This window comes from Lynx canadensis, chromosome C1 (assembly GCF_007474595.2).
Source record: "Lynx canadensis isolate LIC74 chromosome C1, mLynCan4.pri.v2, whole genome shotgun sequence".
Lineage (NCBI taxonomy): Eukaryota > Metazoa > Chordata > Mammalia > Carnivora > Felidae > Lynx > Lynx canadensis.
In genome coordinates this window covers 110274505-110290069 of record NC_044310.1, presented here as the reverse complement: position 1 = coordinate 110290069, position 15565 = coordinate 110274505, and the positions used below count along the sequence as shown (strand labels likewise).

The 15565-nt window shown below is 40.4% G+C and overlaps 1 protein-coding gene across 8 annotated transcripts in view; it reads right to left on the bottom strand.

The window, feature by feature from the left end:
* Positions 1 to 15565, bottom strand: part of SAP130 (Sin3A associated protein 130) — an 83335-nt gene that overhangs the window by 54441 nt on the left and 13329 nt on the right. For all 8 annotated transcript variants that reach the window (XM_030324843.1, XM_030324841.1, XM_030324842.1 and 5 more), the window contains 2 exons: positions 14921 to 15045; positions 13159 to 13283 (listed from right to left, as the gene is read on the bottom strand). In XM_030324843.1, coding sequence (XP_030180703.1) covers positions 13159 to 13283; positions 14921 to 15045 — 250 coding nt within the window. The remainder of the gene's footprint in view (positions 1 to 13158; positions 13284 to 14920; positions 15046 to 15565) is intronic.

Genomic DNA, 15565 nt, shown 5'->3' with positions numbered 1-15565 from the left:
GAAGGGCAGAGAAAGAGAGGGAGACTCAGAATCCAAAGCAAGCTTCAGGCTCTGAGCTGTCAGCACAGAGCCCAATGTGGGGCTGGAACTCATGAATCACCAGATCATGACCTGAGCCAAAGTTGGATGCCCAATTGACTGAGCCACCCAGGAGACTCCATTTACTATCTTGTACTAGACCACTGTCATACAGTTATATTTTTTGTAGGTCTGTAAAGTGTACAGATGAACCTAGGACATAAATGGTCTGTTAAGTTTCTCTCCTGAAAGTCCCATAAACCTCATTTCCAAAGGTATCAATATGCACCATGAACCAAATCAATTAATTCTTAGTCCTTCTCAGTACTCTCAGTGTAGCTAATCACCACTCTAGGACAATCTTAGGTAAGCATTATTATAATCAATACACTTCACTCTGCGGACAAAACTGGAGATACACACTAAGGTTTTTACGTTATGAGGGAGGATTACAGACAACCTCGATTAACAGCAGCCTATGTCAGGGCCCTTGAAGCACTGACCTGCTCCCAATTTTGTATTATTCCTTTCCATGTCATTCTTAAAGTGTTAGTTATGAGTGCCTAATGATGAAAGGGATATCCATACAGAGAGCAGGTCAAATTAACTGGCAATAAGCTATTGAAATTCCAACAGTGGCAGGAGAACTTGACATTATAACAAAGTTGGCATCTCAAGTCAGAGGGGGAAGAATGGACTACTTGATGATAAATGATGTTGGGAAGACTAGGTAGCCATTTGGAAAAAATAAAATTGGATCCCTGCTTCACACATTACACCAGGATACATAGGAAAAGGATCAAAGATTTTATAAGAAATTTAAAAAAAGCATGTGAAAAAAAAAAGAATTCTTTCATAACTTTGGAGTGGAAGAGAGTTTTTTAACTACTAGAAGCTTTGAAAATCCAAAACTTATAAAAAGATCAATAAATTTTACTCTGTGAATAAGCAAACCTACATAGAGCAAAACATAGTATAAACATAGTCAAAAGACTCATAAATGAAAGTGTAATCTTAATATACTAAGATCTCCTTGTAGTCAATGAGAAAAATAATTCCCCAAAAGAAAACAAGCAAGGGATACGCATAGCCAGTTCCGTTTCACTAACAGAAAATGCAAACGGCCCCTTAATAAAGAAAAGACGCTCGCCCCCACTCATAGGAAGAGAAATACAATTTAAAATACACTGAGACATCACTGTTCACCAATCAGAATGGCCAAAAAAAATCCCCCAAATGGAGAGCATAGGAAACAAGGTGCAAGGAAACAGACACTTCTTTTTTTTTTTTCAATATATGAAGTTTATTGTCAAATTGGTTTCCATACAACACCCAGTGCTCATACCGAAAGGTGCCCTCCTCAATACCCATCACCCACCCTCCCCACCCTCCCACTCTCCATCAACCCTCAGTTTCTCAGTTTTTAAGAGTCTCTTATGCTTTGGCTCTCTCCCACTCTAACCTTCTTTTTTTTTCCTTCCCCTCCCCCATGGGTTTCTGTTAAGTTTCTCAGGATCCACATAAGAGCGAAAACATAGGTATCTGTCTTTCTCTGTATGGCTTATTTCACTTAGCATAACACTCTCCAGTTCCATCCATGTTGCTACAAAGGGCCATATTTCATTCTTTCTCATTGCCACGTAGTACTCCATTGTGTATATAAACCACAATTTCTTTATCCATTCATCAGTTGATGGACATTTAGGCTCTTTCCATAATTTGGCTATTGTTCAGAGTGCTGCTATAAACATTGGGGTACGAGTGCCCCTATGTATCAGCACTCCTGTATCCCTTGGGTAAATTCCTAGCAGTGCTATTGCTGGGTCATAGGGTAGGTCTATTTTTAATTTTTTGAGGAACCTCCACACTGTTTTTCAGAGTGGCTGCACCAGTTTGCATTCCCACCAACAGTGCAAGAGGGTTCCCGTTTCTCCACATCCTCACCAGCATCTATAGTCTCCTGATTTGTTCATTTTGGCCACTCTGACTGGCGTGAGGTGATATCTGAGTGTGGTTTTGATTTGTATTTCCCTGATGAGGAGCGACGTTGAGCATCTTTTCATGTGCCTGGAAACAGACACTTCTAAACATTCTGGATGGAGTATAAACTGGTATAAACCCTAAGGAAGGCAATTAGTAGATATCAAAATTATAACTGTATATAATTGCTGATTACTTTTGGGAATCTATCTATACTTTGGGAATATAGATATTCTTGCACACGTTATTGACTGCAGTATTACTTATGATAGGAAAAGTATTGGAAACAACCTCAAACCCGTTCATACATACAATGGCTCACTATACTGCTACTAAGAGAACAATGAAACGGTCTATGAATGTGGGAAACTTTCGATGTATATTCCTATATGAAAAGAAAGCAAAGAGAATCTATGAGTTAATTTTTGGTTAAAAAGGACAGAAGTAAGAACTGTATGTGAATCTGACTATATACATTTTATTTACATATTTATTTTTTGGGAGAGCGCAAGCGGGGAGGGGCAGAGAGAGGGGGCAGAGGATCTGAAGCAGGCTTTGCGCTGATAGGCTGACAGCAGCGAGCCTGATGTGGGGCTTGAACTCCTGAACTGGGAGATCATGACCTGAGCCAAAGTCGGGTGCTCAACCAACTGAGCTACCCAGGTGCCCCTGAATCTGACCATATTTAAGAAACCCTGGAAGGATAGCCAGTAAGTTATTATCAGGTAATTTAGAAAAGCAAAGGGAAAGGAACATAGGATCTTGGTGGACAGGGGACAGATGAGAGAACAACACTCCTTACTACACATCTTTTTTTATGCTTTTATATTATGAAAACATGTGACTACAAATTAAAAAGAAGTTGGTTAGTTGAGCTGTAAGGGTAGACTTGATTGGGACTGTATATATCTAAAAAATTTTTTTTAATGTTTATTTATTTTTGAAAGAGAGAGAAAGAGACAGACAGAACATGAGCAGGGGAGGGACAGAGAGGGAGACACAGAATCCAAAGCAGATTCCAGGCTCTGAGCTGTCAGCACAGCTGGGGCTTGAACTCATGAATTGTGAGATTATGACCTGAGCTGAAGTCAGACACTCAACCAACTGAGCCAGCCAGGCGCCCCAGGACTGCATGTATCTAAACTAAGCAATGGTTAATTTCATCATAAGGATCCTGTCTCAAAATTCTTAAAAAACAGACATGGGGGATATTAGTGTATATAAAGTGTTAAAACTGAATGAAGGATGGTTTTCTTCCTGAAAAGAAAACTAAATGCCTATCATTCGAGTTTAAAGGAAAGCTGAAAAGACTGGCCACAAACACAACTACGCAACTTGGTAGAACTCACTGAAGAGAAAGCCTACTACCGGAGACTGGATTTTCATGTTTGGATTTTTGTTTTTTCCAGGATGAGCCATTTCCCCAAACCCATTCCCTATGTTCACCCAAGATGTAAAGGACCCCAAAAGATTTCCTCTTAAGTGACTCTCATGTTCTCAAGCCAGAGAAAAAAAACTAGAAACATAAAAACCTGGATAGCCCTGAAAAGTCTTTTGGTTATTCATTTCAAGCTTTTATTATGCCTCTTCTGTTAGTCATCTAAAAAAGGGTGGGAATGAGAAATGGATGTTCTCTTGATAATTTAAATGACCACTTTGAGATTTTGTTTCCATTTCATTTTCTCTCTCATTATGGTAGAATCCAATTTTTTTTATAAGTCATAGAGCCCAAAAGTTATATCCAGAAACACAAAGAAGAAAAATACAAGCTGTGCCTATTTCATAGCCTGGTTAGTCACCACTGGAGAAATGGCACGCTGGTGGGAATATTGGACTAGATTAGCACATACATGGTAGACCAATTCTGACCAGGATGTAGAGATCCACACTGTGCAAGATACCACATTGCGAACCGAAGTACTTCTGTGGGTCCTAACATTACCGACGATGACCATCTGGACCCACTGTCCTGAGGGTCCAAATGCGGGCTGCAGGGTCAGATGTTTGGTACAATCTCTGCTGAATCTGCCTAAAGATATTATTCTTGATGCAGCAAGTGGAGACTCAGTCCTTGCTCAAATTAACAGGATTCTGAACACCACTGGTCCAGTGAATGAACAGTAATTACGACTTTGTTTTACAGCCTGGATTCTTCCCTACGTGGCTTTCACACCCTCTTCGAAGGTGACTTTAGAATAACCTGAGAAGAGCAGATATTTGGGGACACAGATCACCTGCATAAACTTGTTGCTCCAGCTATCAGGACGTCTCTGCAGCTTTATCAGGTAAAAATCCATTTTGGAGACTGGATTTTTTAATGTTTACTTTTGAGAGAGAGGGGTGAGAAGGGGCAAAGAAGGAAGGAGACACAGAATCCAAAGCAGGCTCCAGGCTCTGAGCTGTCAGCTTAGAGCCTAATGTGGGGCTTAAACTCACATGACCTGAGCAGAAGTTAGACACTTAACTGAGTGAGCCACCCAGGCGCCCTAGAGACTGGATTTTTAATAGTTGACAACATAATGTGCTGAATACAGCATCACATAAGATACTTGCTCCTAGCATTTATAATGAAAACCATTCAGAGAGATACATGTATATATAATTAAAATAAGGACAAATTTTAGGATGGATGAACTTAATTATAAAAGTAATTCTGAAAAACCTCATAACAAAGAATAACGCCAACATTTGGATAACTGGGAAAGGGTCTCCTCAATTCACCTTGAATGCACTGACATTTAAGAGGTCCAGCACATGCAAAAAATACCCAAAAAAGAATATCTGTATTAAGGATTCAAATATGGTTTTAAGTGGTTTTGAAAGCACAGACTATAGTGTATAGTAATCTTTGACTTTTCATGTACTCTTAATAAAAAACGATAAATATTAACATTTCTATAACATATATTACATGCTAGGCATATTCTAGGTCCTTTACATATATTAATATGATTATTTATTTAAAACATTTTTTAAAAATATTTTGAGGGGCGCCTGGGTGGCGCAGTCGGTTAAGCGTCCGACTTCAGCCAGGTCACGATCTCGCGGTCCATGAGTTCGAGCCCCGCTTCGGGCTCTGGGCTGATGGCTCGGAGCCTGGAGCCTGTTTCCGATTCTGTGTCTCCCTCTCTCTCTGCCCCTCCCCCGTTCATGCTCTGTCTCTCTCTGTCCCAAAAATAAATAAACGTTGAAAAAAAAAATATTTTGAATGTTTATTTATTTCTGAGACAGAGAGAGAGAGAGACAGAGTGCGAGTGAGGAAGGGGCAGAGAGAGAGGGAGACACAGAATCCAAAGCAGGCTCCAGGCTCTCAGCTGTCAGCACAGAGCCCAACGTGGGGCTCGAACTCATGGACTGCGAGATCACGACCTGAGCCAAAGTCATATGCTTAACTAATTGAGCCACTCAGGTACCCCTATAATCACTTTTTATAATGATCTCTGAGGTAGCTAATATTATTGCCATTTTCTACGTGAGGAAATTGAGGTATTAACTCTTTGACTAGCACTCTCACTTCCATAAACAGAGTTTGAAAATACACCATCTAAAACATGGAACAGCACATGTGTCAAAATGTCCAACACAACATCCATAAGATGGGGTACAATGCAGCCAAAGATAAAAGGAATGAATAAGATATCTCTAGGTACTGATTTGGAGTCCTCTCCAGAATATATTGTTAAGAGAAAAATGCAAGATACAAAACAGTATATATAAATACAACGTGCTAGATTTTCTGTAAGAAAGGAGTGGAAACAAACAAACAAATAAAATGTATGGGTTTATCTATGCATATACTTACTTCATAAAAAGAAACCCTGAGACACCAAATCAGAGAGTAATAAAATGGGGACTCACTAAAGAGCAAATGGCAAATTAGGTGGAGCCACAGACACTTGAGAGTCCATCTTTTTATATAGCTTTGACTTTTGAACCAAATAAATATTTTCCATGTTTTTTAAAAAGTTAAATCAAAAAGTAAATTCTAGGGGCGCCTGGGTGCCTTAGTCAGTTGAGCATCCAACTCTTGATTTTGGCTCAGGTCATGATCTCACAGTTCGTGAAATCAAGCTCGAAGCTCACAGCACAGAGCCTGCTTGGGACTCTTTCTCCCTCTTTCTCTTCCCCTCCCATGCTTGCATGCATGCTCTCTCTCTTAAAAAAAACTAAATCCTTAAAATTAAAAAACAAATTTAAACAAACAGTCCTAACTATGTATTAAATTATAATAAACATGCACTAAAAAGATAACCAAAAAACTAGGAACAGGTTATCTTAAAAAGCAAAGGGATAGGAACATGGGAAATTGGTACCTGAGGGACAGAGAAGAGAATGATACTTCTCACTGTATATCTTTTTATATATTTACATTTTGGACATATGTGAATAGAAAGAAAATGTTACTACATATCCCACAGAGAAAATAATCAAGTGACTTTTGAACACATTCTCACTTTTAGTGGGATCCAGTTTAAGGACAAAAGAACTGTAAAGAAGTCTTAAACTTCATTCAGTCTTATTGTGAGCATAATCTACAGAAAATAAGGGGTTAATTTTCGACGGTGGACTTGGGACTGTGAAGTGTTACTATGAAACTATGTTTTTAATATTATAGATCAAAAAACCCAACTAGTTATGCTAATGTCTTGAGGACACAGGTTTTCAGTATGAAAGATGCACAAGTATAAAATTGAGGAGGGAGTCTGGGTGGCTCAGTTGGTCAAGTGTCTGACTCTTGATTTTGGCTCAGGTCATGATCTTACAGTTTGTGAGACTGAGCCTGAGGAGGGGCTCCACGTTGACTGCGTGGAGACTGCTTGAGATTTTCTCTCACCCTCTCAAAATAAATAAACCTAAAAAAAACAAAAACAAAAAACAAAATATATATATATATATACATACACACATACATATACGTATACATGTATGTATATGTATGTGTGTATATGTACATGTGTATATATATGTGGCGCCTGTGTGACTCAGTTGTTTAAGTGGCCAACTCTTGATTTCAGCTCAGGTTGTGATCTCACAGTTCGTGAGTTTGAGCCCCGCATCTGGCTCTGCACTCATAGCACAGAGCCTGCTTTGGATCCTCTTGTCACCCTCCCTGCCCCTCCCCCACTTGTGCTTACTCTCTCTCTCAAAAATAAAGAAATGTTAGAAAAATTAAAAAAAAAAAAAAAAATATATATATATATATAAAATCGAGGAAAGAAAAAACTTATAATGTTAAATTTCATTTGGAGATATCAGCATGAAGCCATGACTATGTTTACTATACTGATTACCTCTGTCCACAGAAAGAGCCCAAAAGGAATGATACCTCAAGAGCAATGTGTACCCCTAGCAACCAGATCTTGGGTTCTAATTCCCATTCTCCACTAAAGAGAACCAAGAATCTTTGCAGAAATGGCTGATTTCAAGACCAGGGAAGCAGAAAAAATAAAAAAGGGCCTAATTTATCATGTACCAGAAATAGGAGAGTATGTGAAGTCCAAAAGAAGATATCAAAATGACACTCAAGCCAGTTTGTAGGGGTTCTCACTAGCCAAATTTGGGGCAGCTAGGAAAGAAAGGGATTTTCATTAAAATACACCGAGTAAAGAAAATATCCCTGATCCATAGTAGCAACACCCTCCTATACAAAAAAAGATCAAAGAGATTAAGTAAGGTCAGCCAGCTAGAAAGTGCTCCCAAGTCTGTTGTCTTAATCACTATACTATTTCTTTTTAATGGCCTCAGAGGCAGCTCTAGGAATAGACACCCAATTTAGACAAATACAGAAAATATGTGGTTAATTTACAATGAGTAGACTAATGAGCATCCTCCAGTGTTAAACTGGATGTTTGCTTCACTTTAGAGTGAGGACAAGAAGTGCTGTAGGCAGAGACTGCTGGTTTGTGATTTTCTCACCTCTCAGAAAACAGTAACAAGGAAAAGAAAAAGGAATTCAGTCTCCATCTTTGGCAAAACTAGGAGAGACCTGAAAACTCAAACCACAGAAGGGGTAGCAGAACGGCCAAGGCAGTGATACTCAAACATGAGCCAATACAGACAAGATTTCTGCGGCTATAATTTAAGGGACAAGATCCAGTCAAGTATAATTCTCCAAAGTGAGGAGCATACTCTGACACAGGAAACCATAATCTTTTGTTTGTAACAATCAGAGGGGTCACTGAAGCAGAACCTGGACTCGGACCAGTTCCAAGATCCAGGAATCAACGATGTAGGGTTAAACTATTAACCACACACACAAATAAGTGCCATGTGAAAAACAGGGTGTGGTGAGGGGCACCTGGCTGGCTCAGTTGGTAGAGCATGTGACCCTTCATCTCAGGGTCGTGAGTTCAAGTCCCATGTTGGGTACAGAGTTTACTTTAAAAAACAAACAAACAAACAAACAAACAAACAAACAAACAAACAGCATGTGGTGAGATGCAGGGAAGAGAGAAACTGCCATTTGGGACAATCTATCTTCACTAGCAGGAGAGAAGTAATGACCAAGAAAATACAAACACAGGATTCTGAGCCATTAGGAAAATCTCCCCTAATCCAGTACACAGCCTAGCCTACAACAAGAACCAATTACAAATAGATGACGCAGAATACATTCAACTCCATTCAAAGATGAGTAGTCAGAACGCAACCAGTACAGGATCTATCTCATGATGCTATAAGAAAAATGGTGGACAGAAAAAGGGGAAGTTCACTAGAAATACTTTCACTAAGCAGATGAAAATTGTGCCATGAATGAAGAAACCTGATGCAATAACTGCTTCCAGAAATGAAAACACAAAGCAAAGATGTAAGAGCTCACTGGACATAATGATTAGACAACAGAAGGGGCTAAAATAAGCATAGCTCAAGAGAAAAACAGAAGAAAATATTCAGCTGCATCAGGAACGAAAGCAAAACTAAAAAGTAGAGCATGCCAGACAATGGTAGAAACTCAGTAAGAAACAGAGAAGATTGCGAGAAAAGTAAGCAGAATCAAAAGGGGGAAAAGTTAATAAGGCTTAGATAAGGAAGTCATGCAAAAAGGATCCAACAAACACATAACTGGGTGCCCCCTCCCACTAAAATGGAATAGAATAAAGACACAATCCAAGAAAACTGTTCATAAATATGGTGTCACGCTGCAGATTAAAAACATACACCATGTTTCAGAACAGAACAATACACAGTGGTCGCTACAAAACAAATCCCAGTTAAATCATCGAAATTCAAAGATAGAGAGCCTTAGGGGCGCCTGAGTGGCTCAGTTGGTTGAGCTTCCAGCTCTTGGTTTCAGCTCAGGCCATGATCCTAGAGTCGAGACTGAGTCCCATACTGGGCTCAGTGCACAGGATGGAGCTTGCTTAAGATTCTCTCTTCCCTTCCCGACCCCTTCCCCTGTTCATGCTCTCTCTCTCTCTCTCTCTAAAAAAACAAAACAAAAACAAAACACAACAAAACAAAAAACAAAGAAAAAAAATCTTAGGCAATCAGGCAAAAATATCAAGATCCTTTTAAGGTGTTTAAAAAAAGAAATCAAGCTGGCCTTACTTCTGTACATCATCTAGTTCTGGAAGGCAGAGGAAAAACACTTGATAAAGTACTCACAGAAAGAATACAGAAACAAAAGAATTATCAGTTAAACTACTGCTTAAGTATAGTGATAACTGCAAAATGATTCTGAACATGTGAAAACTCAAAATACTGGTCCTGTAAGTTCTTTTTGAGGAAGGTAATAGAGTTCATTCAATCAAGAAACGAACAACAATAAAAAATGATCTAAAAAATTGGCAGATAGGATTACTCTATTTAACAAAAAGAATAAGACTTAAAAATTTTTTGGAACTTTCCTTTGTTTCTATGCCTTAAACCAATTTAATTATCATTGGTTTATCTGGTCTTTGAGAGTTTGATAGAATTCAGTGAAACCGTCTGGGCCTAGTGCTTTTCTGGGAGATGTTGCTTTGAAATTTTTTTCTATTTCTCCAATAGAAATTGGTCTATTTAAACTTTCTGGCTTCAGGGGCACCTGGGTGGCTCAGCTGGTTGCGCATCTGGCTCTTAGCTTTGGCTCAGGTCACAATTTCACAGTTTGTGAGTTCAAGCTCTCCGTTGGGCTCTATGCTGACAGCACACAGCCTGCTTGAGATTCTCCCTCTCTCTCTCTCTGTGCCCCTCCCCCACTCACATGCTCTCTGTCTCTCTCAAAATAAACAAAATTAAAAAAATAAATAAACTTTCTGGCTCAGTTCAAAGGGAGCTAAATATTAGAAATTTATCATTGTTATAGATTTTTTAAACTTAAAAAAAATTATTTATTTTGAAGGACAGAAATAGTGTAAGCAGGGGAGGGACAGAGAGAGAGGGTGAGAGACAGAATCTGAAGTAGGCTCTGTACTGTCAATGTATAGCTCGATGCAGGGCTTGAACTCACGAGCTATGAGATCATGATCTGAGCCGAACACTTAACTGACTGAGCCAGCCAGGTGCCCCTATCACTGTTACAGATTTAAGTAGAAAAATCATCTGGTCATTAGGGTTTTTGCCTGTTTAATTCACTAGTGTATTTCTAGCGCCCAGAGTACTGAGACTGGCAAAATGCTCAAAGTACATCTCACAAAATTCAACATCCATTTTTTTATTAAAAATTCAATACAATGGAAAAGATAGATACTTTGATAACATGGTTTAAAAAAAAAAACTCTAGTTTTCATTGTCTGCACATTTCTAACTTGCAAATTTCCTCATACCATCTGAATATATTAACTTTTTTTTTTTTAAGTTTATTTACTGATTTTGAGAGTAAGAGAGAAAGAGAGCGAGCAAGCAGAGGGAGAGGGAGAGAGAGCATCTCAAGCAGGCTCTGTGCTGTCAGTGCAGAGCCCAACACAGGGCTCAATCCTATGAACTGTGAGATCATGACCTGAGCTGAAATCAAGAGTTGGGACACTCAACCGACTGAGCCACCCAGGCACCCCTGAATACATTAACTTCCTCAAGGTAATACAAAATTAAAATGAACAACATATAATCTGTTTTATGTTGGGCAGTTGTGTCTCTCTATACCTCAGGCAATATTTTAAATTACCAAAAGGTAAAGTATGCTCATTTTACTGAAGAGGAAACTAAGGATCAGTAATGTTGAGAAACTTGCCTAATGCCACACAGCTAGTGAATGACAGAGCTAATGGTTAAATAGAAGTCCTAGGCACTCTTCTACATTTAAAAGTTACTTTCTTCAGAGTTCTGTTCCAGACCCTCTTCTCACTGTATTTATTCCCCCTGGTGAGACTCATACCCCCAACCTTGAACTGTAGCTCACAAGCTGATAACTCCCAAACCCATTATCTCTGGCTCTGACATCTCTTCAACCACCTGCTGACAACAGCCACTTGATTGTTCCATGGATAAACTCAGTATCCCAAAAATCAAAATTATTTCTAACATTCGCTTTCTTTCCCTTGTTTCCTTTTTACTTACTTGGTCAAACAAGGAAAAAAACCAAGGAGACATCTAGACTTCTTCCTCACCACTCTGCCCTGCCTCCAGCTGGTAATCAAGACTTATGGATGGTCTCTTCTGACTGTTTTGGTCTTCATGCCTACTACCCCTTCTTTTGTTCAGTGAATCACTTCTTGTTTATATTGCCAAAGGCAACACATAACCAAAGGTATTAATCAAGAAAGACCTCCTGGCAAGGCTCACATCCCATTGTCTCCGCCCGACTTTCACAACCTTCCCACAATGCAATACAATGCAATATGCCTTGGGGATCAGGAGGACAAATACCATCATGTCTTCACCCAACAGGTGTACTTCCTTAGAGGCACCCCAGATCATTCCTCATCAACCAGACTTTATCCCTGTAGGGCCCTGTTGATCTCTCCCTTTTCAGATACCCAAACCTTCCAATACAGCCTAGAGACTTACAGTCTATCTCTAGCAAATCCGCAATCTCTAATCTGAATATATCCTTTACCTCCCTGCCCTAATGAATCTCGGCTCTCCCCTGAGAATACTCCTTCCCCCTTCAGCCCTCTCACCTGGGAGACCTTTTCTCTCAAAAACCTCTTCCCCATCTATATGGTCTTCCTGAATTATCTCCTTCAGAACTCTTACCTGGACTCCAAACTCCTCTATTAACCTATCTCAACATCTCCACTTCAGTGCTCAGAAGTTAACACCATCTTCCAGTGCTCAAAACCAATCAGGGATTTCTCCCCAAAGCTAGTCCTCCCACTGTTCTTCATCACACGTTACTGCAGCATCACCTTCCTAGCCACATGATGTCACCTTCCTAGCCACGCAGTATTACTGCTGCGAAACCTTCCTAGCTACACAACTGGCAGGGCCAAAATCCTAACTCCTATTCTCTCACTGCCCCTATATAATTCTTCAGAAGTCCTCAACCAACTTCAAACCTCTACTCTGGATCTAACCAGGTTCCACCTCCAACAATCCTCTCTCCTGGATTCCTGACACACCCTTCTAAACCATCTCTCTGTTTCTCACTTTGCCTCTCCACAGCTGATCCACCAAAAACTTCAGATCAGGACACTGCTCTGCTCAAAACTCTGGTAAGGCTTCCCGCTGCACCCCAGCAAAGTCTAAATCTGTAAAGGGCTTCCTGAGGCCCTAAGTGATATGGAGACCCTGTTACTTCCTAAAATAATCTCTGGCCGCTCTCCTCCCATCAGCCTCTTGCTTCTCCTTAGGCATGGCAAACACACTACAATCTCAGGCCTTTGCACTTACTGTTCCCACTGCTTAGAATGCTCATATCCTACACAGCCATATGGCTCACTTCATTACATCTTTCAACTGTTGGCTCCAATCTGTTCTTATCAACAGTTCTCCCGGATCACCTTACATGAAGTGGTAGGCCTGCACTGCCTACCCTGTCGCTCCAAATCTCACCCTATCTAATTTTTCCCCAAAGCACTTTGCACCATCTAGGACACTTTGTTTTTGTGTCTCCAGCCCCTAAAAATAGAAACTCTATGAGGGCAGGAATGTCTCGTTGTTCACTGCTTTACCTCTAGTATCTAGAATACTACAGAGCTCATAGAAAAGCACTCAAGGAGTATTTACTGAGGTAAATGAAAGGATGAAGGAAAGAAAAAGGTAAAGAAGAAGGGCTAGATCTTTAAGCCCCAAATATACCTGAGTGCTGAATCAGTAGCATGTGCTGCTGTTGTAGTAATGACTGGAGATTGAGCTCTGGTGGCTGAAACTGTTGCTACCACAGCAGGAGGGATGGTATTAGAGGTGGTCACAGGTGGACGAGACTACCAAGAAAAGAGAAAAAAATATTTCATTTAAAACAAAAAGCAAAATAAAATACAGTAAGCCAAACACTGTAAGTGTAATTTAAAACCTGGGCCTCCAAACAAGTATGTTGTTCAAATGAAAGGAAATTCTCACCATTCTAAGGAATTCTATGTTCAGATAGGTAATTTTAAGACCAAGAGTCAGAATTACAAAAAAAATTCCCATTTTGGCTGGATAGAGTATATAAATTCCTCCTTTCCAAATATGACTAGATTCAACATTTTATCCTATGGGGAGTAGTTGGGATCCAACCCTTCAGATCTAGAGTGCCCACAGATTTGTTGTTGGTTCTGACATAGACATTCTATACTCCCACACAACCAAGCGCTTTCCACAGAGGGCTCTAAGCCGTCGGATGGAGATGCTGGCTCTCGGGCCCTCTAAGACAGCAAACACGTGAAAACAGCATTTGCTTATGGAAGATTCAGGGTGCCCAGCTGCTCTCTGGCTGTTTTCACATGGATGTACGTCTCTTACCTTCCTTTATACTACATCTGTGTATAAAATCTTCACCAGACAAGTTCCACCCTGGGCTTCACTGGCTTGTCCACTGTCATTTCTTTCGATCATCTGAGCTCTTCTGAGTAGTCCCTTTCTTGACCCTGATACATGCAGTTCAATTTGCAAATGCTGCCCATTTGGATCTGCCTCTTATCTCCAGACCTTCGATCTGCAGTGCCTACGCCTACTGCTACAGCTTGTCTCACACCAGGTCATCACACTAGCTTTAGAACTCCCTGTTTGGGTTCTTTCTCCTGTCCTTCCTGTATACCATTTACACTCCAGGGGCCGAATGAGTCTCCAAATGTGCTTTGTTAGCCAGCAAGCCCTCTTATTTTGTTTTAAATTGAAAACTCTAGGCTGGACATGTACTACCCAGTGTCCTACCCAGCAATCTTCCCCAGCTGTTCCATATATGTGACCAGTCTGGCCCCCAAAAGTATTTGAACATGCATCTACCGTCTGTGGTTCAGCTACATTAATCTTTCAAAGAGATTTCTGTGATCTCATATTACTATGTTCAAAAAACTTAGTGGCTCTCTGCTGTGTATAAAATCAAGTTTACACTCTGTATCTTCAAGCTCTGAATTCAGAGACATCACAGTATCACCTCATAACACAGTATACTTCAGTACTATTGAGGCCATAGATTTCCTTGGGAAAAAGTTGAAAGACACAGACTGTCTTTCTTGAAAAGCACACACACGTGTATAAAAATGTGCACGAAGTATTTAGGGGCTCAAACATCCCTATCTGAATTAAAACTTCTCCGTTCTGGCTCACCTTTACTAAACCCAGTATACAAGTGCCATGGTCTTCCTTGCCACTGTGCATAGTCTCACTCCCTTTCACCGCCTCTTCACTTCTCTGAATCTCCCTCTACACCCATCCCTACGACAGCTTCCCTTGGCCCTGCTCTTCTAAATCTCCGTGGCTGATCATCTCACACCGTATAGAACTCAACCTTCTGGACACCTTGGCGACTAGATCAAAAGTCACGTGAGGTCAAAGGACTCTCCCAGGCTCTAGCAGAGTCAAGAACTCTGAGTAGGCACTTGATACTTGCTGGCTGACTACCCACAAGCTGACATGCCTGGATAGGTTGGTGAATGATATGCTGTACTGCCGGCTGAGCTGTAGCAGTATTTGGCAACTGGGAAGTCGGCCTCAGGACCGTGGTCACTTTAGAACTGGACATCACAGCAGCAGCGGCTGCACCTGGAAAATAATTTTTGTCATTAGTATGGCTTATGGGCTCACCATTTAAATATTCCAATCATATGCCCTAGGAAAAGAGTGCAGATAAAACTCAGTATGTCAGTAATTTAGCTGACATGCCGTATTGTATACTTCCCTTTTGTCACATAGAAAATTTTAAAAAGTACACTCACGGGTTGTGATTTGTTAAGATTAGTAAACTGTTTTGCTTCTTCCAGGACACTATGAAATGAAACTGTTTTCTGTTTTGTTAACTGCAAGGATGCAGAAGAGAGGCACATACTGAATAGCACAGCGCGGGGCTGCTGCCTTCATTTAGGGCAAGGCTCCAGTGGTTCAACCATCAGTAAGGGTTCACCTGAACTACCTCTGCCTTTGTATTGTCAAATACAGGCAAATGACATCTTAGTATTTTCACGAAAGTACTTTCGATCTAACACAGACGCCCTTGCAATCTGTGAACTTTGCTCTGGGGACCAATGAATTACGTTATGACCAAGTAAACCTGGTTTTGTACTTG